The 26596-nt window shown below is 34.9% G+C and overlaps 1 protein-coding gene across 3 annotated transcripts in view; it reads right to left on the reverse strand.

Moving 5' to 3' along the window:
- Positions 1–933: 933 nt before the first annotated feature.
- Positions 934–26596, reverse strand: part of CDK17 (cyclin dependent kinase 17) — a 100945-nt gene continuing 75282 nt past the window's right edge. For all 3 annotated transcript variants that reach the window (XM_059082502.2, XM_067009921.1, XM_067009922.1), the window contains 12 exons: positions 20918–20974; positions 19810–19924; positions 18919–19013; positions 18535–18597; positions 16279–16402; positions 11710–11830; positions 9619–9716; positions 9009–9114; positions 6324–6366; positions 5176–5266; positions 3156–3233; positions 934–2626 (listed from right to left, as the gene is read on the reverse strand). In XM_059082502.2, the coding sequence (XP_058938485.1) occupies positions 2589–2626; positions 3156–3233; positions 5176–5266; positions 6324–6366; positions 9009–9114; positions 9619–9716; positions 11710–11830; positions 16279–16402; positions 18535–18597; positions 18919–19013; positions 19810–19924; positions 20918–20974 (1029 nt within the window). In that variant the 3' untranslated portion in view covers positions 934–2588. The remainder of the gene's footprint in view (positions 2627–3155; positions 3234–5175; positions 5267–6323; positions 6367–9008; positions 9115–9618; positions 9717–11709; positions 11831–16278; positions 16403–18534; positions 18598–18918; positions 19014–19809; positions 19925–20917; positions 20975–26596) is intronic.

Below are 26596 nucleotides of genomic sequence, written 5' to 3' on the forward strand. Positions count from 1 at the left end.
CCTCCAAAGAAGACAAACAGATAGCCAAAAGGCACATGAAGAGATGCTCAACAACACTAATTATTAGAGAAATGCAAATCAAAACTACAATGAGGTATCACCTCACACTGGTTAGAAAAGGTATCATCAGAAAATCTACAAACAACAAATGCTGGAGAGGGTGTGGAGAAAAGGGAACCCTCTTGCACTGTTGGTGGGAATGTCAATTGATACAGCCACTATGGATAACAGGATGGAGGTTCCTTAAAAAACTAAAAATAGAATTACTATATGACCCAGCAATCCCACTACTGGGCATACACCCAGAGAAAACCATAATTCAAAAAGACACATGCACCATTGCAATGTTCACTGCAGCACTGTTTACAATAGCCAGGTCATGGAAGCAACCTAAATGCCCATCTACAGAAGAATGGATAAAGAAGATGTGGTACATATATATATAATGGAATATTACTCAGCCATAAAAAGAAGAACGAAATCGGGTCAGTTGTAGAGATGTAGATGGATCTAGAGACTGTCATACAGAGTGAAGTCAGTCAGAAAGAGAAAAACAAATCATATATTAATGCATATATGTGGAATCTAGAAAAATGGTACAGATGAACCGGTTTGCAAGGCAGAAACAGAGACACAGATGTAGAGAACAAATGTATGGACACCAAGGGGGGAAAGTGGGGTGGGGGTGGTGTGATGAATTGGGAGATTGGGATTGACATATATACACTAACGTGTATAAAATAGATAACTAATAAGAACCTGCTGCATAAAAATAAATAAAATTGGAAAAAAAAAAAAGGAAGAAAAAAAAAAAGAAAAGAAAATGATCTCATTCTGCACAGCCTTCTTCCCCAAGAAAGAACTGTGACTCAACAAAACCACATTTTAACAACATGAAGATCTTCTTATTATAAATTTCAAAACAAAACGGAGGAATTTTCACATAATATTTATAACCTTCAAAGTACAATATTAATACATATCTGTCAGTTAGAAATAACAGCAGTTTGTTAGGCTACAGGGTTTAACATAAAACCAATTTACAAATGTGAAAAGCAGTAGTGGTCCAATATTCACCATTACACATGAATCTGTTTCTTCCAGAAAATTTTTCTTAAAAAATTAAAATTTCAGTATTATGAAATATTAAAATAACACCCCAAACATGCCACAATCACTATTCACAAATAAAGTTAAAATGAAATATACAAAAATTCACTTAATACTGTTAAATAACAATAAACTACAAGATTTCCTGAACAGAAATGGTAGGACCCCTGAATGTTTTACAGTGAATGTCAGGAAAAGAATTAAGTTATGACTATTTTCATGATACATAAGCCCAAAATTTACATGACCATTTCAAAATATTGCAATTAAGATTTGCAGCTGGTAAGATGCACTAAACAAATAGTCCTTAAAAGTGAACACAAATGCTTAAAACACTGTTACCAACACCAAGGCGTATTTATGATTAAAAAGATGCATAATTAAAACTGTAATATTTACTATCTCTGGTAAACAGATAATATCTATAATGCTTTAAAACAATCTTCCAAGTTATCATTTCTCTCACTTTTATTTATCATGGCTCATTTCAAAGACATATTACAGCTTTCAACTGATTCCAAGTGAATATTATTAAAACACACACACACAGCTCCCAAATGAAATAAAACTGTTCCCCAATGAAGTATCATCATTCTAATAAAAGAATTGTATTTAAAACAAATAAACAAAACAAGACCTCTGATGTTTGACTGGACTTGTATGGTTTAGTTTTAACTAAATTAAAGCACGATGTAAAATAGGTAAGTGTATTAGTATACAAATATCCAATAATATGCAGTAAATATTTCTAAAATGAGGAAAAATAAAAATAAATAATTGTGGTGCTTTAATTTACTGGTATTTAATGCGAGATCCCCAAAATGTCAGATATTCACTTGCTTGAATCAACTTCTGCATCACATGCTTTCCTAAACATAATGTGCTTATCAATTTCTTACTACTCTATTTGCCAATGTTCAATAAAAAAATTATATAGCATGAATGTAAGAGTGTTCAAGTTGGCTCACTTATTTTACTGTTAAGCAAAGCTGGATTTACATTCCAGGAAACACTGCAGTTTAATTTTAAAAACAAAGAAAAAATGCAGCAGTAAAACAATTTGTGAGGAGAAACAGATGCATTCACATATAATAAAGCCACTGCAACTTCTTCAGGCATTCAACTGTTGTGTTAAATAAACAGACAGTAGTTATTTAGCAGCAATGATTCCGCAATAAATAATGCATTGTGTTTCTCAGTCCTGCACAAAAATTGCAGCTACAGTTACATCAATAGCTGTAACCTACTGGCTCTAATGGCAGAGAAGACCTTAAAACCAACTGTACAAAAAAATTGTCACACTGTGACAACAAATATAAAAACAATTTGTAGGTCTGAAATAAAAAGACTCCACTGTGAAGAGGACAGTGTAGACAAACGAAGATTCCAAGTCCACCAAAAGAAATAATTGCCTTCAGATCTGAGTCCTTGATTGATAAGAAAGGCTGGGGGCTGGGCTTGAAACCATGTTACCAGACTTAAAAGAGCATGCTCTGTCTTCTGTTCTTCCCATGTCCTAAAATATAAAGTCATTTTATGAGGCAGTTCAAGGTTCAGTTTTATCCCACATACAGTATTTGTTGACTCTATGAAGCTAATGTTCCCACCAGCAAAAGCTAATATTCCACGGTAAGAGTGATCAGCACTGTCTTAAATGACCCTTTTGTTGATGGGGTCAGTCTACAGCTTCTATGCTCCGAAGTGATGAACCTGATGACTAGGGAAGCACAAGATGTGTCTTCTGCCTCAGGTGCCAGGGATGGCGTGTGCAGTGATCAAGCCAGGCCACTTGTAAAAGGTCTTTGTGCCATCTGCAGCTTTCAGGATCCCTGATTTGACTGAGTCAGATTTCTCTCTGAAGAATTACTGAGCTGCCCACATCATACAGGAAAGTGAGTATGTGCAATGCTAAACATACACAGCTGTGGAATGCACTGTACATTGTTTTTTACATCAATAATTTTACCGATCAATTTATAAACCCAAAACTTGGTTCCACGCAAAATTTCATGATCGACACGTGAAATGGTTTATGACAAACACACCTGTCTCTGGATAAGAAGAATTTCGAAAACCCGGGTCCTTTTGCAACTGAATCTCTTTCAAACTGAATATTGATACACCTAAAATGCACAGACAAAAACTATCAGATGAAAGTCTATCATTAAAGCAAATATAACCCAACTACAGACAAAATGTCTAAAAATGTATACTGATTCAGCATGAAACATTTATACTACATTTACAAGGTTACAGCCCTGCTGAAATATTTTCCCTTTTGTCCCAATGTTTTGAGAAGAAAACCAAACCAAATAACCTCTCCCTCAGAAACTTTCTCCCCCAGTTCTGCCTTAAATCATGCTTTGAGTATGTGTTTCTCTAAGGAGAATGTACATTGTCTATTTCTAGGGTTTACTGAGGTTGGAAGACCTAATCAAAATGTATTACTCGGTTTTATTCTCTCTGTTCTTTATCTGTCTCCTTATGATGGCGTGAAGGTCAAATCCTCAAACTATCTTCAGAATTTTAGAGAAAAACAAGAAATGTGTTTGTACACCTCACCCACACCTCAAACTATAAAACTTGGTATTAATAATGAAATGTAAATATCTTAAAAAACACTTGTAATTCATCCTTCTTATTTCCATCTCTGCCAGAGAGGTAGTCTTTCATTAAAAAATATCCAATAGGGGCTTCCCTGGTGGCACAGTGGTTAAGAATCCACCTGCCAACTCCAGGGACATAAGTTCGAGCCCTGGTCCGGGAAGATCCCACATGCCGTGGAGCAGCTAAGCCCATGTGTCACAACTACTGGGCCTATGCTCTAGAGCCCTCGAGCCACAACTACTGAAGCCCTTGCGCCTAGAGCCCATGCTCTGCAACAAGAGAAGCCACCACTACGAGAAGCCCACACACCACAATGAAAAGCAGCCTCCGCTCACCACAACTAGAGAAAGCCCGTGCGCAGTAAAGACCCAACACAGCCAAAAATAAATTAAAATATGTATACATCCAATAGGTTCTAAGTGAAAAGTCTTGAGGAGTCTTGATTCCAATTAGAAAACTCTTTAGTGAATCAACACTGTCTAGTAAATGAGAACGGGAAATTAATGAAAGCTTTTGGCTGTTCAGTTCCCAAATGTTCTCTTTAATTCCCCACTCACCTTGCTAATTTTAAATTTATTTTTGGCTGCACTGGGTCTTTGTTGCTGCGCGCAGACTTTTCTCTAGTTGTGGTGAGCCGAGGCTACTCTTCGTTGCGGTGCGTGGGCTTCTCACTGTGGTGGCTTCTCTTGTTGCTGAGCATGGGCTCTAGGCACACAGGCTTCAGTAATTGTGGCACACAGGCTCAGTAGTTGAGGCGCACGGGCTTAGTTGCTCCGTGGCATGGGGGATCTTCCCAGACCAGGGCTTGAACCCATGTCCCCTGCATTGGCAGGTGGATTCTTAACTACTGCGCCACCAGGGAAGTCCTCACCTTGCTAATGTTAAAGTAAAAATATTGGGGTAATTTATAAGAAACTTCTGAGTAAAATTAAGCAGTTACCTCAGGCATGAGAAATCAGCTATTTTAGTGACAATATGCTCACCACTGTCATGGGGATGGTAAAGTCAGAGTGAACACAGTTAAGGAAAATCATCTTCACATCTTGAAAAGAAAATTTACTTCCACAAAAAAATCTTGTTTTGGTTGTGCTTCATTACTATTTGCTTGAAATCCATTTTTAACAACTCTGAATCAAAGCAATCCAGATTGGGCCTAATGACAACGTCTATCATCAGATGGCATTTTCCAACTTAAGTCAAATAAGACTAATGACCCACATCTAAGTGCTACTGATTTCGTACAGAGTCGTGGCAATATGCTCAGTGTTAAAAGAAATAAATTAAAACAGGCAAGGTTAAGACACACATCTCCCTTCAAGGAATTCTGATCTAATTACAGAAAGACCAGAATTTTAGGGTTAGAAACCAACCATCTTCCTAAATCCCTAATTCACCCCAGTCTCCAAACCTGGATAAAAATAAAGGGGGTGGGGGGACACACTCTAGAATCTCTCTTACTTTCAGGTAAAGCATGTATCCTTGGTCCCAGACTTCGAAAGTACACATGTTTCATGGCCTCTTCTGCTGAAACCCTTTTCTTAGATTCATACTGTGAGAAACCAAAACACTGCTTCATTAATTTTTTTCTCTAAATACTGGAAAAAGCGTGTGCAAAGGGGAGGGGACACATACACACACAAATTAGCATTTAAGCATTTCAGAGCTACTCTTATTTTGATTACTTAATACAGTGACTATTATTTTTAAAAACCAATTTGGAGTACTATGCTCTAATTTACCACTGAGATTATGTAGCAATGATTATATCTCAGTTACAAATTTCCAAGATAAAGCTGGATCTTAACGAAAAATTTAGATTCCCTGTATTTTCTGAAGTGATGAAAAAAAGCAAAATATCTGACCTTTCGTGTTACTTTTCTTCATGAATACCAAAGGATTACTGGAAATATACCTAATACCTTTATGAAAGACATTATTAAATTACCTATTCAATACCCATTTCCCTTTTTTCCTTGATGAGATAATGTAGATTTGTTTAAGGTAGCCAGGCTTCCAACTCTGACATATGAATCATGACTTTTCTAAGTTTAGGCTAATTATGGCAATCCTGCTCCCCAATTCTCAGCCTCTCTTACAATTAATATTCTGGCCTTAGGAACATTTTGGAGACCTAGGAAGAAGTCCTTAAAGGGGTTTTTGGAAAAGCCTTTGCTTTCCAGATACAAAAGGACTAATGCGACTGACACACTCTTATCCTCTCTCTTCTTCCTGCTCTGAATGAAGATATGGATGGTACTTGGAGGTACAACAGCCTGTAAGGCAGTAAGTATAAGGAAAAGAAAGAGAACGTAAGAGAACAGGTATTGCAGAGAACATGGCCTTGACACACTTGATCAGGGCCAGCAGCTAACTACCTCAGACTGTTCTAGGTTACAATGAGAGACCCAGACACATTAAGAGAAACCATAATTTTTTTTCACCTAAGCACACATGTCTTAAGCATGCTAGATACTACCATAATCTTATTTAATTGTCATGACAAATATTTGAGGGAGGTATTACTGATCCCATTCTACAGATGAAGAAACTAAGGCTCAGAGAAGTTAACAGACCATTTAACAATTATAAAATAAGATATAACTTACCTGAAGAAATTTTGTTATCAACTCAATTCCTTCAGAGTCTAACCTAGAAACAACGAAAGACAAGTAGCAATTTATTCTTTTTTAATCTTAGCTGACAGCAACTTTTCAAATAAAACTATTTTCCAAATGTTTTTATCTGCTAAATTCAAGTGCCCTAAAATAGCACACCTTGCTGCTTTCAAACAGACTCAAATCTTTTATCCTTAGAAGATTTATCTTGCCACTTGTTTAAGAAGAAACCACAAATAACTGGGCATCAACTCAAATGTCCAATATTCAAGAGTTAGATTATTAAAAGTATAGAATTTTTAAAAATCACCGTTTTGTCTCAAAACAAAATAACCTCTATTATTGAAAAAGCTTCAGTAAACTAGATCTCTTTTCATAGTGTTTCAGTGAAGGCAAGAGTACAAAAGCATCACTTTCCTATTATACAGGTGAAAACAAACAGATAAGTGACCCCCAAATATATCACTGTGATTCAAGATAAACAGAGATGAGTCATTCAACAAATTTTTACAGGGCGGTCGGCTGAGCATTGGGTACTACAAGCTGTAAAATTCAATGTAAGTATTCCTCAATAACTTTATAAAACTTCATTAAAAAGGGATACAAAACCAATTAGACGGTCAATAAAGACAGATAATTACAAGGACGAAATTAATAAAATAGGGAGTAGAGGGTTTAGGGGTTATCTTTTTTTAAAAAATAAATTTATTTATTTATTTATTTTTGGCTGCATTGGGTCTTCATTGCTGCGCACAGGTTTTCTCTGGTTGTGATGAGTGGGGTCCACTCTTCGTTGCAGTGCGTGGGCTTCTCATTGCGGTGGACTCTCTTGTTGCGGAGCACAGGCTCTAGGCGCGCGGGCCTCAATAGTTGTGGCACGTGGACTCGGTAGTTGTGGATCGCGGGTTCTAGAGCGCAGGCTCAGTAGCTGTGCGCACGGGCTTAGTTGCTCCGCGGCATGTGGGATCTTCCCAGACCAGGGCTCGAACCCATGTCCCCTGCATTGACAGGTGGATTCTTAACCACTGCGTCACCAGGGAAGCCCTAGGGGTTATCTTAATGAGATAATCTCTTGATCAGAAATCACAAATTCTATCTTGCACTGACTTTCACTAGCAAAAGCACAGTTATGGGGGAAAAAAAAAAACCTCCCCCCTTCCCCCCTAGTGCTTAGTCGGTACTATGGATGCTGTGGCGTAGAAATTCTCCAGTCTTCTAATCCTTTGCAGTTTGCCATTCTGACAAATAACCAGAAATCCTTGGCCATAGACAAGCTAGATGCTAAGGTCATAAAGAATGTGCTTTAAAGAGCTGCAACCTTTTACACTGGACATTACAACATATATGCATATGTATACATATATATGTTGTAATGTCCAGTGTAAAAAAATATACATTTATATGACAAAAATAGGATTTATGCTATTTGGGAGAGACACATACAAAAAGTCTAACACATCATTCTTCCTAAGAAAGTCTACTTAGAATATTCTTAGTTGCTATAGTGACAGGAGCATCAATTCACATAAAAACTTTCAAAATAGTTTTGGTACCAGAATGGTTTTACTATTCTTCCCTATCTTGAGAATAAATGGAACTAGAGTGAGTGTGTTATGTTGTGAGCTATGTGAAACAACGAAACAGATATTGGCCTTATTTGGTATCCTGGTGCCCTTTTCATTTTTATTTTTTTCTTAAAGAAAGATGAAAAAATACAGTCAAAGGGGTTACTCTATGTTACGTATTGAAAATGTAATACATTCCATAAGTAAATATGTTGTGAAAAAAATTTTTAAATAAATATTTATTTTTGGCTGGGTTGGGTCTTCGTTGCTGCGCGCGGGCTTTCTCTAGTTGCGGTGCACAGGCTTCTCATTGCAGTGGCTTCTCTTATTGCTGAGCACAGGCTCTAGGCACGTGGGCTTCAGAAGTTGTGGCTCGTGGGCTCTAGAGCACAGGCTCAGTAGTTGTGGCGCATGGGCTTAGTTGCTCTGTGGCATGTGGGATCTTCCTGGACCAGGGCTTGAACCCGTGTCCCCTGCACTGGCAGGACTCCCAACCACTGCACCACCAGGGAAGTCCCCTGACTCAAACTGTAATGCGAGCCCTGGATGGATCTGAGGTAGGTCTGAAAAGAAACTTTAATTGGATGGCCAACATATAGGATATGAAGGGTCAGAAAGAGTTTATATTCTTCAAATACAAATTGTCATTAACATTGACTGAAATGCTGATAGGTCATCTTGTGTAGGAGTCAAGATTTTACTTATAACACATTCTTAGGTTTTTCTAAGTAAATACATATAGAATAATTGTGTAGAAAGCAAAGTAAACTTCATCATGGTCTTCACAGTATTGAATAAGGCATTAATCAATGTCTTCTTTCTGGGAAATGGAACAATCTACATAAGCCCTAGAATTTTATTATATATATTCTATATTCATTTTATTTACAACTCAATTCTGTGGACTTACATACTTTGGTAATTCTTGTTCACTGAATTATAAAATTAATATGACACAGGAAGGAATAAATTAAATCCTAAAATATTTAAGAACTGTGTATGTGTATCACATATTTTTCCCTGAATCCTTACTGTGGCTAATGCTTCAAGAGACTAAAAAAAAAAAGGTGGGTTCCCCCACTTTCACTTAAAGAGGGGAAAAAAAAAATACCTGGGTGCATGGTTAATTAGAGGCTGTGGTTTATATTTTGGAAAGTTGTAGTTCTTGAACTCATCATTTGACGAAACACTTGGCCAAGTTTCCTGAGATGGAGTTCCTGAATTTAAAAAATATATATATTTATAAATATATAGAAATTTGTATACAGGCAAATATATATAAATAGGGAGAACTAAGAAAGCGTCTTAAAGAACAATTTATATTTAGTTGATAATTTGATTATTTCAACTGAAACTAAAAAGACAGAAATAGTAAACATACAGACTTTTTTTTTTGGACTAAGGAATGATGCCATAAAAATGCTGTCTAATTGACAGCTAAGCTAAAATATTTCCTAATAATGTGTTAAAAGTCAATTTTCAATAACATTTCTCTTCTCTGTTCTTCCATATAATCATTATTGCAAAGGTAGAACTTGGTAAATAAAAAGCAGAAGTTACCTAGAAGGATCTATCTTTACTGTAATTATACTAATTATAATTCTTTAACAGCTATTTATGTTAGTCTCAGCATCAAATTTATAAATATATTTTTTAAAGATATAGTCTTATCTAGCCACTCAATTATACGTAACAAATCACTGGGAAGAGAGTTCTGTTACCTAGCAGTCGGAAAATTAAGTGCAGTTCATCTTCCACAGTTGATCCTGGAAACAGAGGTCTTCCAGAAGCCATTTCAAAGAAAATGCAACCAACACCCCTACAAAATGTAGCATTAAAAAAAAAGAAAAAGAAAAAAAAAAGATAAGCAAACCATTTATTTATTATTAAGCACAAGAATCTTTTCCTTTAGGTTGCCCCTCTGGAGAATTTTGTACTAGCCTGCTAAAAAATTTGCAGAGATATTTTTTCAGATCCTACTAAATTAATTTCTTAACATTTACCCTATTTGTCTCAACTTCCATACTGCCTTATCCATTTTCTCCACTTAAAATGTCCAGCCCTCCTCTGCATGATCCTTGAAGAACACCACTAACAATGGCTAATAGTGATATAAAGCTTACTATGTATTAGGTAGTGGTTAGCAGGGCTAGGGAGAAGCAAATATTTCAAGATGTTTTTATGCAGGAAGCAGAGACAGAACACACAGATGCAGGGTGAAGAGTGTGTGAGTGAGAGCGAGAGTGAGAGTGAGTGAGAGGGAGACAGTTGAGAAGGAAGAGAAATGGATAGAGGCTCACTAAATAGATACTGTCTTCTAGTATCTGTGTGAATACATATGAGTTTAAGACACAGTCCTTCTTTTAAAGGGCTCACTATCTAGCAATTATATATATAATTTAATTTTATATTATAAAATGTTATATAGAAGATTAAATAATGGAGCCACTATGGAAAACAGTATGGTGGTTACTCAAATAGAATTACCGTATGATCCAGTAATTCTACTTCTAAGTATATAAAAGAATTGAAAGCAGTGACTCAGAGATATTTGTATCTACAACATGGGTGAACTGTGAAGACATTTATGCTAAGTAAAATAAATCAGTCACAAAAAAACAAATACAATATGATTTCACTCATGAGATACTTAGAAAAGTCAAACTCACAGACATGGAAAGGAGAATGGTGGAGGTAGAGGGAAATGGGGAGTTACTATTTAATAAGTACACAGCTTCAGTTTGCAACATGGAAAAATTCTGTAGACTGATGGTGGTGACACTTGCACAGCAGTAAATGTACTTAATGCCAGAGAACTGTACACATAAAATGGCTAAAATAGTAAATTTGGTTGTATATATTTTTCTACAATTTAAAAAAGTTTAAAAAAGAAATGTTACATAATACAAAAATTAATTATATAAATGTTCAACCCAAGACAAAACAGAACGAAGTATATGATTTATCACTATACGAAGAGTGCAAGCAATAAGTATGACCACAGTTCAGAGGAAGGAATTACCACGGGAGGCTAGGTCATATTCAGAAAGGATTTATGAAAAACTATGTTTTGAAGGCCCAGGCCCAGGCCCCAGTTATAGAAAAAGAGCAGGCATTCCAGATGGGTGAACTAGTATGAACACAAGGGCAAAGGTGGGAAAGCCCAGGCTATTTATGAAATATAGTGAGTGGCCACTTGGCTAAAAGGAAATGTTTGTGGAGAATAGTCTGAAATAAACTGAACAAGGTAGTTTAGGGACATTTTATGGAGATCAAGTATCAGATTGAAGAATTGTACCTTATTTTATAGGTAATAAATGGGGAAGCAGCAAACATGTTTAAATAAAGGAGTGTCATGATCAAAGTGCTATGTGAGAAAGATGCCTACGGTATTTTTTCAATATTATTTTTAGATCAACTTAAAGCAAGTGGGTTTTGGTGAATATTAAATGATGATAAAAATACATTTTGTCTTAAATTACTATGTACCAGACACTCTTCGAAGTGCTTTTTATACATTAGTTCATTTGGTCTTAACATTATGCACAGAACAGCCTTTTAAAGTAGTTATTTTTACTATTCCCATTTCCTTAAATGAGGAAACTGAGGCACAGGCCAATAATTTCAATAAGGTTATTGTATAGCTATAAGTGGTTGAATTGGTATTTAAACCTAGGTGATCTTACTTGTCAGAACTCTTAATCGTTGCTTATATTTTATCTCCTTAAAGCCAAATATCTATCGGTATGCCCTGTGTTAATGGCTACATTCTTTCAAAATTATAAATGGCAGTAACATCTGCATATATTTACCACATGTCAATCTGTGTTGAGTACTCTGAGGAACCGAGAAGCACATCAGGCGGCCGGTACCACAGTGTGACAACTTCATTTGAGTAGGTCTTTGTGGGAACTGACTTGGCTCTGGCTAGTCCTTCACAGGGAAAAGAAAACAATTAAGAATTAGCTAGAATGCATTTCCCAGTCCATATTCTCACCATGACTTGTCACAAGGATGCCTGAGATGGCTACTCTATACCTTTTTGAGGCTTAACAAAATTAGTTTTATGAATTTTCTTTTTGAGTGTGTGTGGTCTTGGGTCAGCAAATCCTATTATTTATTAAACTAAATAATAATAATTCCACATTCAGAGACTATGCTTACTTTTATGAGTGAATGCACCTGGTACAGTATCTGGGCTAATCTAAACTTAAGATACCCTCCTTCTATCCACGAATTATTATGCCAAAATTATTTCCTATTTGAATTTAAATTAATGCAAAACAGGCCAATGACATTAAGATAAACAATTTTACTTCTGAAAGCTAAAGGCTTTTGTCACCTTTTAACCTGATTCCAACTTCCATTTGCTATATCAATTCTTCCCAAAAACCATGAAGTTACTGGTTCATGATCCTGTTAAGTTTTATTGACAATTTCCTTGCAGAAGTTTATATTTAGAGAAAGTTTCCTTGGAATAAACTACAATGTCATTCTGTACTTTCTAAGTTTTAAGTTACATGGTTAATTTTAAAATAAGGTGAACCTCACTGTCTTTGGATATTATTTATTGCTGTAGATGATGTAAAACACGAACCATTCCTTTGCAAATTTAATATGAGATTCACTGATTTTCTAGAAATAAAGGCAAGAGCTCACAACTTTATCTCTTGAGAGACTGGCGTTAAGAGAGTTGCTTTTATTATCTCTACACTCCCAAATTCTGATCACCTAAAGTAACTGTAAAAGATATATGAAGAAATATAAATTTATTTTAACATGCAGTTTATTTCAAACAAGGAATAATTAATTTTTAGGCTGTGATTTCTGTTGTGTGTAACTATTGTCTCTGATTAAAATATTAAATAAGAAAAAATGTAATAAAAGGATGATTCAATACTTTGTTAAACTGGATAAAATCACCCAAATGAAACCAGAAATTTAAAAAATTAGGCAGTATTCATATTATTTTCATTAAGTATAAGGGCTAAAGGATGTAACTGAAACAATGTTGACACTATTTTATTACAGGTTTTACTCTACCGTCCCAACTTGGTAAAATAAATTCAACAAATTTTGGTAATTAGCAAATGGAAGCAGCTTTCTGATTTCTCTTCCTGGTGTAATACTGGGTTATATGGGGGAAAGGACAAGGCTGCAAGTTTGCTAACGCTATACATAAAACATCAAAGCAACTGCAGTTATCTAGTTTCCTCAGTACCTTATACTCCACCTCCTGAGAGAATTCTAAACTATGATGCTTGCTCAAACAGGCTTCTGATTCAGTTCACAATGAGATTTGCAATTTTGGCATGAAATGAAATACACAGTAATTTCTTCCAAACCAAATTAATTGTGATATGGTATTATTATATAAACCATTTTCTATTATTAATGAAAATGTCTATTTATATTAATACTTCCCCGATCACAGGAAAAGTACGGTCATAGAGATCAAGAACAATTTATTGTAAAATACTCAGTTATATGACTCTCCCTTACTTGTGTCCGAAGTATACTTACTATGAAACGAATAAAACAATAAATAACTAAAAGCAATAGAGACAAAGTTCATTGTATTATCTCATGGAATAATTAGATTTTCCTGTTGGCCTGTGGACAGATAAAATATGCTTGGCTTGGTTTGTAGAGGTAAAAAGCAAAATTTAAAGCACTCATAGTATTCCCCCACCAAAAGTACATTTTTGATGGCTTTTGCCATTCGTTTTGCATATCTTATAGCCAAGCAGGGTTTCTCCATCACTGCCATTCATTTGGGGATTAAGGAATACGGAGCAGTAAATGCAGCCTGGCCAAAAAAATTTAAAAGAGGTGAGGGGAAAGAGAGAGAGAGAGAATAACAATTACTAGGAAAATAACAACATAAACTATGCCCTAGAGGCTCTATGTAAGCATATGGAAATGACTTATAATTTCTCATTTAGACTCATGTGACCTACCCAATTCCTTTTAAATAGCAACCTACCTTTCAAACAAATGGAAAAGTGTTAAATGAATAAAAGTATAGGAATTTTCAGAACAAATTCACCACTTAATAACAGTGAATTTTTAATCTGTTACTAAGAGAGTAATACTTGAAACACTAATATTTATCACATTAATGAAATATTCCGAAAGTAAAACTACTACAATCACTTATGAAAAAATGATAAATACTAACTATGAAAAACTGCATGGGCTTTAAAAAACTAACTTCTGTTACAGTACTCAAACTCTCAGAATGTGGAATATTTAAAAAAAAAAAAAAGTTACTATATGGAGTTCCTTCAATATAAAAAAGTTTACTCCCTAGAAGCCAAAACATGTAATTTTATTTCACCTTTCTAGTCCCTTATAACTGGATTAGCTAAAGAGAGACAGCTACTAATTACATTATTAAGCATATAAATAAATACAAAGCATGGTGGCAGGGACTTCCCTGGTGATGCAGTGGTTAAGAATCTGCCTGCCAATGCAGGGGACATGGGTTTGATCCCTGGTCCAGGAAGATCCCACATGCTGAGGAGCAACTAAGCCCATGCACCACAACTACTGAGCCTGTGCTCTAGCGCCTGTGAGCCACAACTACTGAAGCCCATGCTCCTAGGGCTCGTGCTGTGCAACAAGAGAAGCCACCACAATGAGAAGCCCGCGCACCACAACGAAGAGTAGCCCCTGCTCGCTGCAACTAGAGAAAGCCCGGGCAGCAATGAAGACCCAACGCAGTCAAATGAATAAGTTAAAAATAAATAAATAAAACTTTTTTTTTTTTTTTTTTTAAAGCATGGTGGCAGGCATATTAAAGGAATCCCTTTCAGTAATGATATTTAAACTCTTTAGTCTCAGGACCCCTTTTAGGCTCTTAAAAATTATTGAGGATCCAAAGAGCTTTTATTTATGTAGATTATATTTACTGATATTTGCATATTAGAAAAACAGAAAAATCTAAAACTTCTTCCTTAAAAATACCACTTACATGTTAACATGAGTATTTTTATGAAAAATATTTTTTCCAAAATAAAATTAGTATGAATGGCCTTGTTTTACATTTTTGTAGTCTATTTTAATAGAAGACAGCTGGATTCTCCTATCTACTTTTGCATTCAATCTGTTGTGATATTATTTTGACTGCAGTTATATATAAAGAGCATCAGGTTTCACACGGAAATTGGAAAGAAGAGCATTTTAATAGCCTTTCTGATAATTGTGCATATACTTTTTTGATACTACATCAAAATTAGAAAATATTTAGCTTCTTAAAGATTATATGGTAACTCGGGACTATATCAATCAACTTCTAATACTTTTGTTACATTAAAATTCACTGGTCTATCCTGCACTTTAAATGGATATTTTACCTATGCATGATTCTGTAATATGGTCATCTGGAAAAGACTGGTTCTCTAGGCTATTCAGGTATTACAAATGTTTACACATTTCTTTAGCATATAAAAAAAAATCATATTTGTTAACGTCACCACTGATCTCACCAAAAAAGTCTTCAAGTATTGGGAAGCTATCAAATTCAAAATGGCAGATCCAAATTTCCAAAATCTAATTTTTGCTTGAAAACTCAAATTTTACTATTGTCAAGAAATACTTTCACAGTTGTTTTCCTTGAAATGATAGGCTCACTTCATTCATTTTTTAAGAAAGCATCTGCCAAATACCTAAGTCTGAGTAACCACAGTTTGTCTACCGGTCATTTTTTTCAAGTAAAAATGGTACTTCTTAAAATAAAAAAGTGGTGGGGTGGGCTAGTTCAGTTTGCACTCATATAATTACACAAGCACTTTTCCTTGAAATAACCATAGTATTTCTGTGTGCAGCAAATGTGTTTTATGTATATCTACCATTTCATCACACAAAATACCAAAAAGACACCTACTCAAAAATGGAGATTTAATAAAATTTAATAAATTTTACTGCTTCATCTGATACATCTTAAAAAGTGTTTTCCTACAAGTGTATAGTGGTGAAGAATACAATGGCGACTAAGTATAGTTTGAGTACCTTGATTTATATTAAGGGTACCAGTAGCTTTATCCCTTCTTACTTTTGGATAATCAATGCAAATATTAACACAGTGAAGAGGGCAACTAAACTTTTAGTATAATTTTGAGAATATATTATACCTTTGGAGATCCCCTGAAAGGGTCTCAGGATGCTCAGGGGTCTATGGACGATACCTGAGAACCAATGCCTTTTAGCATTCACTAATGAGTTATATATAACTCACCACCAAAATTTTCAAATATTTTATTCCATGCGCTACAGAGAACACTTCCAAACCCACATAAAAGCAATCATACAGTGTCAACGGTTGTTCTTTTAAACTTAAACACCTGGAACTATTTATAAATATCTCACACATTCCATACCAAAATCTGCTAGCTTTAATTCTCCTTTTTCATTAATGAGGAGGTTCTGTGGTTTTAAGTCTCGGTGTAACACCTTTCTTCTGTGGCAATATGCCAAACCACGTAGAATTTGGTATAAAAACAGCTACGGAAACAAAAAATAGAAATTAGTCTTACAGATAATAAGATATACTTTGGTATAAGTTATGGTAAACAGAAAAGCAACTGGCCTAGAACAGTAAGAGAGAAAAAAAGGAACCACATCCTTTTCCTTACATACCTGTTGTCTGAATTTTATAATTTATTATTCTATTTGAAGCATCTACCTATTTTTTTTAGAGTGAACAAAGTGAAATGAAACTTTGTCTTAGTAGCAATAGTTCACTTGTTACTGAAAATGACTTTAAATAAATGTACCCCATAAATTTTCAGGCCTACTAATTAGGCTTACAGTTTAATTATGAAATTCTGGCAAAACAAACAACCTTCTACCATTACCCCACCCTACTCCCCCCAAAAAAACCTGATGTGGGACAACGTCTTTAAACTAAGGCAATGGAATTGGTGGTTTTATGAACATTCTGAGATGTCAAACAGAATGGTGTTGCATAGCTCTGGCAAATTGTGTGCTATAAAAATAACCTAAAATAACCTAAACCAGCTTCTATCACCCACCTTCTGGGTACTTTACTTTCAGCACCTCCTACTCAGCCTTCAAAATCTGCTATGATTCAGAAAAGGGAATTGCCATTGTAGAGCTCTGAATGGCTCTTTGAGAAAAGCAATTCCTATAAGGCTAATGGGAGACTTTTTGTTGTGGATTTTGGTGGAAAAAAAAACTATGAAACACAGGAGGTCTCTGATTCTTTGTGGTTAACAAAGAAGAGGATTCAGGAGTGTACCCTCGGTTTTCTTGAAGGTGAAAAACAGCATTAGAACTTCAAGAATAAGCCAAGGCAGCAAGTGAACAATGGGCCTGAAGAAATTCTAATTAGCAAGAGTTTCTACACTCTACATATTCATGTGTTTTGAAAACTCTTAAATTACTATTTCCAAATATTCCCTTTACTTTTTATGTTTGAAAAAATATAAGGGGCTATTTAAACAGAGAATAAAATACTCTACAACTTAAGCCAGGAATGTAAAACTGGCTTAAGACATATAAACTTCTCAAATCTTTGTCAAATTATGATGATTAAGAACAATTTCTTTCCAAATTACTGCTAATATGAAAGCAGGAAAAACAACATAAAAGCTACAAACAAAAATAAACACAAATGAGATTCAGAACACCTTCCACAACAAAATGTGAAATATGATGAAAACAATTCTCATAGAAAATATATGAAAAGAGACTTAAAGCCCTATTCTAAAATTCTTAGCAATGTGTTACCCATATGTTTTGAACTGTCTTTTACTAAAAGAAACTGGCTCTCCTTTATACCAAACTTAACTGTTTTTAAAAGTATATAAGTTTAAAGTTACTATCTACAGAATTGGAACTGTCTCAAAAATACAGCTGGGACCGCCTATTTCCAGAACAGTTTCTCACAAACTGCTGACTAAGTTTGGATAAATAAATCTTTGCTAAATTTGGAGTACATCAGGTCAAAGAAACCTACTGTAAGAACACAACTGTATCAAAAGTTTTTATTTGATTTTACTTTTACTCTTGGGTTTCATCTGGCACTATTATACCAAACTTTTCTAGCGTTACTTGCATCTTTAGATATTTTTCACATAAGAAAACATATAATTATGTTACTTTTCCTCCTGACAGTACAGAATGGTATTTCCAGTCTAGTATTCATAATATCTATGCAGGTTCCTGGCCTTACTCATTAGATTAGTACCTTGAAAAGTTGTTTTATAATTAAATACCATTCTAAATACCTTAGGGGAGTTTGCCATGTAAAGGAGGCCCTTTGCAGAATGCACTAATCATTTTCATTGATTTTAAACATTTGAATTTTGATATTATAGGCATGTCATTTTATTTTTAAGCAGAATATACCTGTAAATGTATTCTACATATATCTAAGAGAATGTGAAAGGAAACTGTCAATTTTTAAATGAAGCAGTTCTATAAAAAGGTCTGATTCTAAGAAATACTACAGTGTAGTAAACAGAAGTTCTGAGTAAATATGTTCAGAGGACAATAACCTATTTAAAATGCCTAACAGAAAATTCTGAAGCATATTTCATACGTAATGTAGTTCATCTATGCTTAAGTGTTTGTACTTTAAATAAAATTTAAAATGATACACTAAAGCATACCTTAACATTGTGCATACTCATGATGTTTCCACAGTCATCCATGTACTGTTTTAGATCTTTATCCTGAAAAGATACAGCACTTCACTATGTGATACATAGTTTTGAGAAGTCATGACTGATTTACTTAATAGCGTTTAGTTAAAAAAAATTTTTTTTAATTGAAGTATAGTTGATTTACAATGTTGTGTTAGTGTCTGGTGTAAAGCAAAGTGATTTAGCTATAAATACATATATATACATATTCTTTTTCAGAAAAATAAGTTGTTTTTTGAGGAAAGATACTGAATGCACCACACATAATTTAATTAAATAATAATAACAATAATGTCCCCGGGGCTGTTAAAAATCCAATTTGCTATGTTTTATCATTTAGTAGATGCTTACCAGATACTCAAAGACCAGAGTCAAAGATTTATCTGTGTGAACAATGTCATGTAACGTTACTATATTTGCATGTTTTAGATCCTTTAATAGTGAAACTGAAAAACAGAAAAGAAAGCCAATTACTTAATCTGTGATAGCCAGTCTTTTTAAAAAAAAAAAAAAATCCTAAATTTAACGTATGAATGATTGAGTTTAGGAGTCTCTTAAATTTAAAACAATAATCCCCCAAAGGGATTTGTAGTAGAAATTTAAATAGAATCAATTTTTTTCTTTTCTTTCATGTTTCTGGGTTTGATATTTTTATTACTTAAATTATCCTCAATATTACATTAATACTCTCTATGACATCTTTTTTTCTCAAATGTTAACTTACTGAGACTTCTAGGATTAATTTAGACATAAAGTTCAAGGTACCTTTTTTCCTCCAAATTGCTTGTCAGTTGCCTCAAACTATTTTCTGGATAATCTTTTTAAAAAAATCGTACCATTATATAAATATATTTACATCCTGTATATACTATTTATAGTTAGCTTTCCCCCATGCACCAATATATAACATTTCCCAATGTCAAATATTTGTCTGTGACAACAATCTTTAATGACTTCATAGTACTTCATTATAAGTGGAACAATAATATATCTAACTAATTCCTTTTATTAAATATTTCAGCTTTAGATATTGCTTTCCCCCCCAGGGCCTTGTTTTATTGTATTCTTTCTCCACAATGAGATGCCATAAGCTGTAGCGGCATATATTTTCCAGTCATGTACTATTTCTATATCTGAGCTCCTTGTACTTACAAAAAATGAACTCTTATTACATAGCTTTGGTTTTAAAATATTCTATATAAATTTCATAATACATTCTGCTCACAAAAGTACAAATTATACCTTCTCTTATTGCTGTGCAGGGTGCACCTTCTTCATGTTCCAACCGGATCTCTTTCAATGCCACCAAATTCTCTGTCAATTTACTTCTTCCTTTATATACTGTTGCATATGTACCCTACAAAATATATTTTTGAAAGACACACCAAAAATATGATGAGTCTATCTATATCATCTATACAATAAAGAGCCCTAACTAAATTTCTAATTTCTAAGCATGTGTTAAATTCCATCTTGCAAGGAAAACCCCACCGTGATTAATCTTGGTTTTCCTATAGCTAAGAGGACTTTCAGTTCCATACACACAGCTTCCCTAACTCATGCAACCCTACAGAGTGCTTCAAAGGTATGAAAACATAAGGAGAATATTTAATTTACTTTTTGTACTTCGTATTAGATTAATAACTGAATCAATAGATTTGGAATCAAAGGTACTTTAACTGCAATGGTATGTGGAGATTGAGGAAATTAATTAAGCATAGTAAGTGAAAACTGAAAATTTAACTAACATATTGTGAAATTTTACCCGTTTTCAGACTTTTCAGAATCTTTGTATGCTAGAGCTCTCCTTTAAGGAACAAATATATTCTGTAGATTTCTTCTATCATTGCCAGGATAGTTCTCAAACTCCCTTAAGGCCTCCCTTGTACCTAATTCTATTATTTTCTTCTCACTTTCTCACTCTGGGAGGTAGACCATTTCAAAATTAGTCAGTACTAGTAGCAACTTCAAGAAAACCAAGGTCTTATGGGTCAAGAATTTCCTTAACCTTTAATGAGATGTGTCTTTAAACTTAAAGATAGTATTTTGATTTTTCACAAGTTTGAACATATGCAATTTCCCACATGATGGCACAGACAAAGAATACCAGGAAGCTAACTAACAAATAAATGTCTATCTTGTTACCAAGAAAGCACAATATTTTATGCTTCAATAGCAGGTTATAAGGCTATTAAAAAATCCATTTCTTCTCACACTGATGGGATGATTTCAAGAATTAAAGGGGTTTTCCTTCTAACATTGTTGCTTTTTCAGAACAAGATATAATCTTTTAGATGATGAACAAGAAAAAAAAATGCACCTTACATGTTTGAAATAAGTGTTAACTTACCTCTCCAAGCTTTTCCAATTTGATGTAGGTTTCCATTTTTCCAAACCCAATTTCTGACTGAAAGCAAACAATTATAAATTTAGTATTCTTAAAATTTCAATTCATCACTGCCTCAATTTCTGAAACTCTCCTGCTGCTCTGAAGAGTGTCTTGGAATAGAAATATCTGATTATAATTAAATTGTTGAACATCTGTCAAATTTTAAAATAAATTTTTAAAACTGGAACATTCAAAGGTTCAAAAATATTAAAGTTCACAATTAAAACTGTCTATCTTTTACATAGATCGATTAACATTCTGCTATGGGGTCATCCCTAGTGGTGCAGTGGTTAAGAATCCACCTGCCAATGCAGGAGGCATGGGTTCGATCCCTGGTCAGGGAAGATCCCACATGCTGCAGAGCAACTAAGCCTGTGTGCCACAACTACTGAGCCTCTGCTCTAGAGCCCACAAGCCACAACTACTGAGCCTGCATGCTGCAACTACTGAAGCCCGCACACCTAGAGCCCATGCTCTGCAATGAGAAGCTACCACAGTGAGAAGCCCATGCACCACAACGAAGAGTAGCCCCCACTCGCTGCAACTAGAGAAAGCCTGCACACAGCAACGAAGACCCAACACAGCCAAAAATGAATAAAAACAAACAAAAAACATTCTGCTATTATCGAAACTACAATGACGTATCTATCACCTAACACTGGTCAGAATGGGCATCATCAAAAAATCTACAAACAATAAATGCTGGAGAAGGTGTGGAGAAAAGGGAACCCTTTTGCACTGTTGGTGGGAATGTAAATTGATACAGCCACTATGGAAAACAGTATGGAGGTTCCTTAAAAAACTAAAAACAGAATTACCATATGATCCAGCAATCCCACTACTGGGCATATACCCAGAGAAAACCATAATTCAAAATGATACACATACCACAATGTTCACAGCGGCACTATTTACAATAGCCAGGATATGGAAGCAACCTAAATGTCCATCAACAGAGGAATGGGTAAAGAAGATGTGGTACATATATACAATGGAATATTACTCAGCCATAAAAGGAACAAAACTGGGTCATTTGTAGAGATGTGGATGGACCTAGAGAGTCATACAGAGTGAAATAAATCAGAAAGAGAAAAACAAATATCGTATATCAAAGCATATATGTGAAATCTTGAAAAGTGGTACAAATGAACTAGTTTGCAAGGCACAAATAGAGACACAGATGTAGAGCACACCCTATGGACACCAAGGGAGGGAAAGGAGGCCAGGGGTGGGGGATGAATTGGTAAATTGGGACTGACATATATACACTAATACGTATAAAACAGATAAATAAGAAACTGTTGTATAAAAATAAAAAAGAGAAAAACAAATATATATTAATGCATATATGTGGAATCTAGAAAAATGGTATAGATTACCTTATTTGCAAAGCAGAAATAGAGACAGACACGTAGAGGACAAATGTATGGATACCAAGGGGAAAAGGGGTGGGGTGGGAAGAAATGAGAGATTGGGATTGATACATATACACTACTGATACTATGTATAAAATAGACAACTGAGAGGACCATACTGTATAGCACAGGGAACTCTACTTAATGCACTGTGGTGTCCTAAATGGGAGGGAAATCCAAAAGGGAGGGGAATATACGTATATGTATGGCTGATTCATTCTGCTGTGCAGTAGAAACTAACACAACATTGTAAAGCAACTATACTCCAATAAAAATTAATTAGAAAAAATTCTGCTATGAAAAAATTTTGTCCTATTTTAAGATCCTGAGATTTTAAGATACCACAGGCATTTTAAGATACTAAAGAATTTTATAAAAAGTAACTACATGATTTTCTTTTTAACAAAACTGCAAAATAAACAATTTTCCTACATATTTTCCTTCACCAATCTTTGTGTTCCCTAGGAAGGCCTGCAAAGAACAAAATACTATTTATTTCAGGTTTTCCCACTAAAATATAATAAAAAAGACAACTGCAAGTCACACTCCATTATGAATCAGGAAATGGCTAACACAGAAGAAGCAATATAAATCTAAATCAGTCCCCTCCATCCCCAAAAAAAGGGGTTTAAAAGTGAGTTCTTAAAACCATTGCTTTTAAACCTTGAGATTGTTTGCCTACTTTCTATGGAGTCAGTAAATGAGATAGATGGAATACTTAAATATGTAATAGAAACCCAGTATTTAAAAACTAAAAACACACAGAACAAAAAGCCCTAACACAAAAGATTTAGGAAAAAAAGAAAAAACAAAGTGATAAAAATTTAGGGATTGAGAGAGCAGAAACTGGGGGGGAAAATGTTAAACAGAGGAGAAGAATAAGAATTTTCTTAAACTGCTTTCTAGTAACCCTTTGTAGATAGTGCAAAAGGCAATAAGATTCTAAAAATTCACTTCTCACTTTAGAGTGATACTAATGCCCTTAAATAAATAGCCAGTGAAAGGAATAATGTTCTTTTATATATAACCTCAGCTCTCAAAGGTGTATTAAAATAAGGCTGGATCATTAAATACTATATTTTAGTCAAATTCTGGAGGTTCAAATACACAATTTTTTCTGGAGGTGTTGAATAAGATAAAAATGATACTTGACAATTTGACTTAACATCTCTCACGGCTTGGAACAAAAGGATAAACTGCCCCAAACTGAATGGGCAGAAGTAGCAGAGGCCTCTCAAAGGAACTGTTTCTATCCTTTTGTTACAAGTATATGTATCAATTTAAAAGCCACTCAGGGAATTCCTTGGTGGTGCAGTGGTTAAGAATCCACCTGTCAGGCTTCCCTGGTGGCTCAGTGGTTGAGAGTCCGCCTGCCAATGCAGGGGACATGGGTTCATGCCCTGGTCCGGGAAGATCACACATGCCATGGAGTGGCTAGGCCCGTGAGCCATGGCAGGAGAGGCCACAACAGTGAGGCCCACGTACCGGGGGGAAAAAAGAAAAAAAAAAAAAGAATCCGCCTGCCAATGCAGGGGACACAGGTTTGAGCCCTGGTCCAAGAAGATCCCACATGCTGCAGAGCAACTAAGCCCGTGCACCACATCTACTGAGGCTGTGCTCTACCGAGCCCTTGTGCCACAACTACTGAAGCCCGCGTGCCTAGAGCCTGTGCTCCACAATGAGAAGCCACTGCAATAAAAAGCACACATACCGCAACAAAGAGTAGCTCCCAGCTCACCGCAACTAGAGAAAGCCCGTGTGCAGCAACGAAGGCCCAACACAGCCAAAAATAAATAAATAAAATAAATTTAAAATAAAATAAAATAAAAGCCATGAAGAAAACTGCCTATCTAATAGTACTTAATTCAATTTTGGTAAACTAATGAAAACTGTGGTCACAGGCAGTATTATTGAATGACTGAAAAATTGCTTCTTTCTGCACTCTAAGAGACTTTTAAAAATATATGGTATTTTTTTAAAAATTTTAATTAAAAAAGTGAAATTTTGGAACCATCATGCACCATCCACCCATGCACTATCTTATATATGACTCACAGATATTAAGTCCTTGCTTTCTATTATCAATAATTATACAGAGGGCTTCCCTGGTGGCGCAGTGGTTGAGTCCGCCTGCCGATGCAGGGGACGTGGGTTCGTGCCCCAGTCCGGGAAGATCCCACATGCCGCAGAGCGGCTGGGCCCGTGAGCCATGGCGGCTGAGCCTGCGCGCCCGGAGCCTGTGCTCCACAACGGGAGAGGCCACAACAGTGAGAGGTCCGTGTACCGCAAAAATAATAATAATAATAATAAATAAAAAATAATTATTATACAGAATAATAAGGTAAAACTACACTAGACAACACTTGCTAAATACAAATGGAGTTTTTTATTTTAATAAGGAAAATGTGGCAAACAGCCCACCATCTGGTGCATGAGAACCTGATTCTGAATAACCTTTTGACTTTACATGTTTTTATAGTCTATTTACATATAACACTTGAAAAATGGCTAATTACCAAGGTCACATAAACTACGATAGAATGTGTTTATTTTCTTATACCTATCTCTAGAATTCAGGTGATTAAATTCACAAACATGGAACTATTCTGCCATGAATTTTAAGTCTCATATCACATTTCTTTATGATGGAAAAAAGAACTATATTTAAAGAATAAATGGAAACTAGTATGAACAAAATAATAAACATCCCCCCCCAAAATATAATAAAAATGTTGTCATCTGTAACAATAAGAAGCACATAGAAAAATATAACTACAAGCTAGGAACTTTTTTTGGGGGGGGGGCTAGTTGCGTGGCTTGTGGGATCTTAGTTCCCTGACCAGGAATTGAACCTGTGCCCTCAGCAGTGAAAGCACAGAGTCCTAACCACTGGACCACCAGGGAATTCCTGGGAACTTTTTCTTATCAGGAGTTGAGAAATTTTCTTATTCATTCTTTTACCTTAAGTGAATAAATACTGGCATGCCCTTAAAAGATCAAGTACACTTTGGTCCAATGGTGACTATGACAAAAATGCTGAAATTTGCTTTAAAGAGTGTGTAAACGAACTATAAATTCAAGATTATAACGATAAAAATGTAGAGATTTACTGTATCATATAAAGTATATAAGGAATAAACTGTAAGAGATGCATCAAAAATTAACATTATAAAGAGTCACTCTTCAAAGAATGAAACTTAGTGAGATCATTAAAATATGCTAAAAGTCTGCTTTTTAAAAAGAAGGTAAATACTGGAATTATCTGCCACAACCCAATTCAGAGTAAAGTGTACCCACCTCACATTTTAATGATTCCCAACCTTTAGGATTTAATAATTACATCCAAATATTACTTACTGAATCTTTATATGGAATTTCTAGAAAATTTTGCTTGCATTTTTATCTGCTGAACGTGACAAGATTAACAATAGATATAATGACTAGCTTGTTGACACGCTCTCCTACGGAAATTATTCAGAGGACAGAGGACAAAGCTCATTTATTCAATATTTACCAAGCACAATGCTAGGTACTGGGGATATAGTAAAGAAGACACATATGATTCCTGCTTTCGTAAGTTCACAATCTAGACTGAGTTCCATCCTAGATTACTTTAGAATATTTTTTAAGTCTCATAAAAACAGAAATAACAGCTAAAGGAATGGAACAGTAAGCTTTGTATTTTAATACAACATAAACATTTCCTTAATTCTGCTTTCTAAACAAAGATAATTTTTTCTCATACTTCATTGCTCTAAGAGAATACTTGGCTTTTTGGAAAACCAAGCAAATTACTGTTCAATCAGCTCATACCATAAGCACATGAAAATTAAACAAAAATATAATTTATAATAGCCAGATTCCTATAATTCAGGGTAACTCGTAAGTAGCATCAAGTATTATGGGGTATTTCTTGATTACTTTGGCTCTGGCAATATAATCACTCTATCAAAGTTATAAAGATGTATTAACATGTCAGCAATGCAGTTCTAATTGAGCTTCAAAACAACTGGATAAGTGCAAAAGTTCTATAGATGCCATTCTAAAAGTGAATGTGTATATAAGAAACACTGGGGGCAAAGAGAGACTTTTCAAACATCCATTTCCCTCCCTGTGAGATTTACCGAGTTACTGTTACTGACAGAAATGTGTTCTTAGATATGTGGGGGGCAGAAAAGAGACTGATAATCTCTATTCTACTTGATCATTTGTCTTACAAAAATGT

Source organism: Kogia breviceps, chromosome 12 (genome assembly GCF_026419965.1).
Source record: "Kogia breviceps isolate mKogBre1 chromosome 12, mKogBre1 haplotype 1, whole genome shotgun sequence".
Lineage (NCBI taxonomy): Eukaryota > Metazoa > Chordata > Mammalia > Artiodactyla > Physeteridae > Kogia > Kogia breviceps.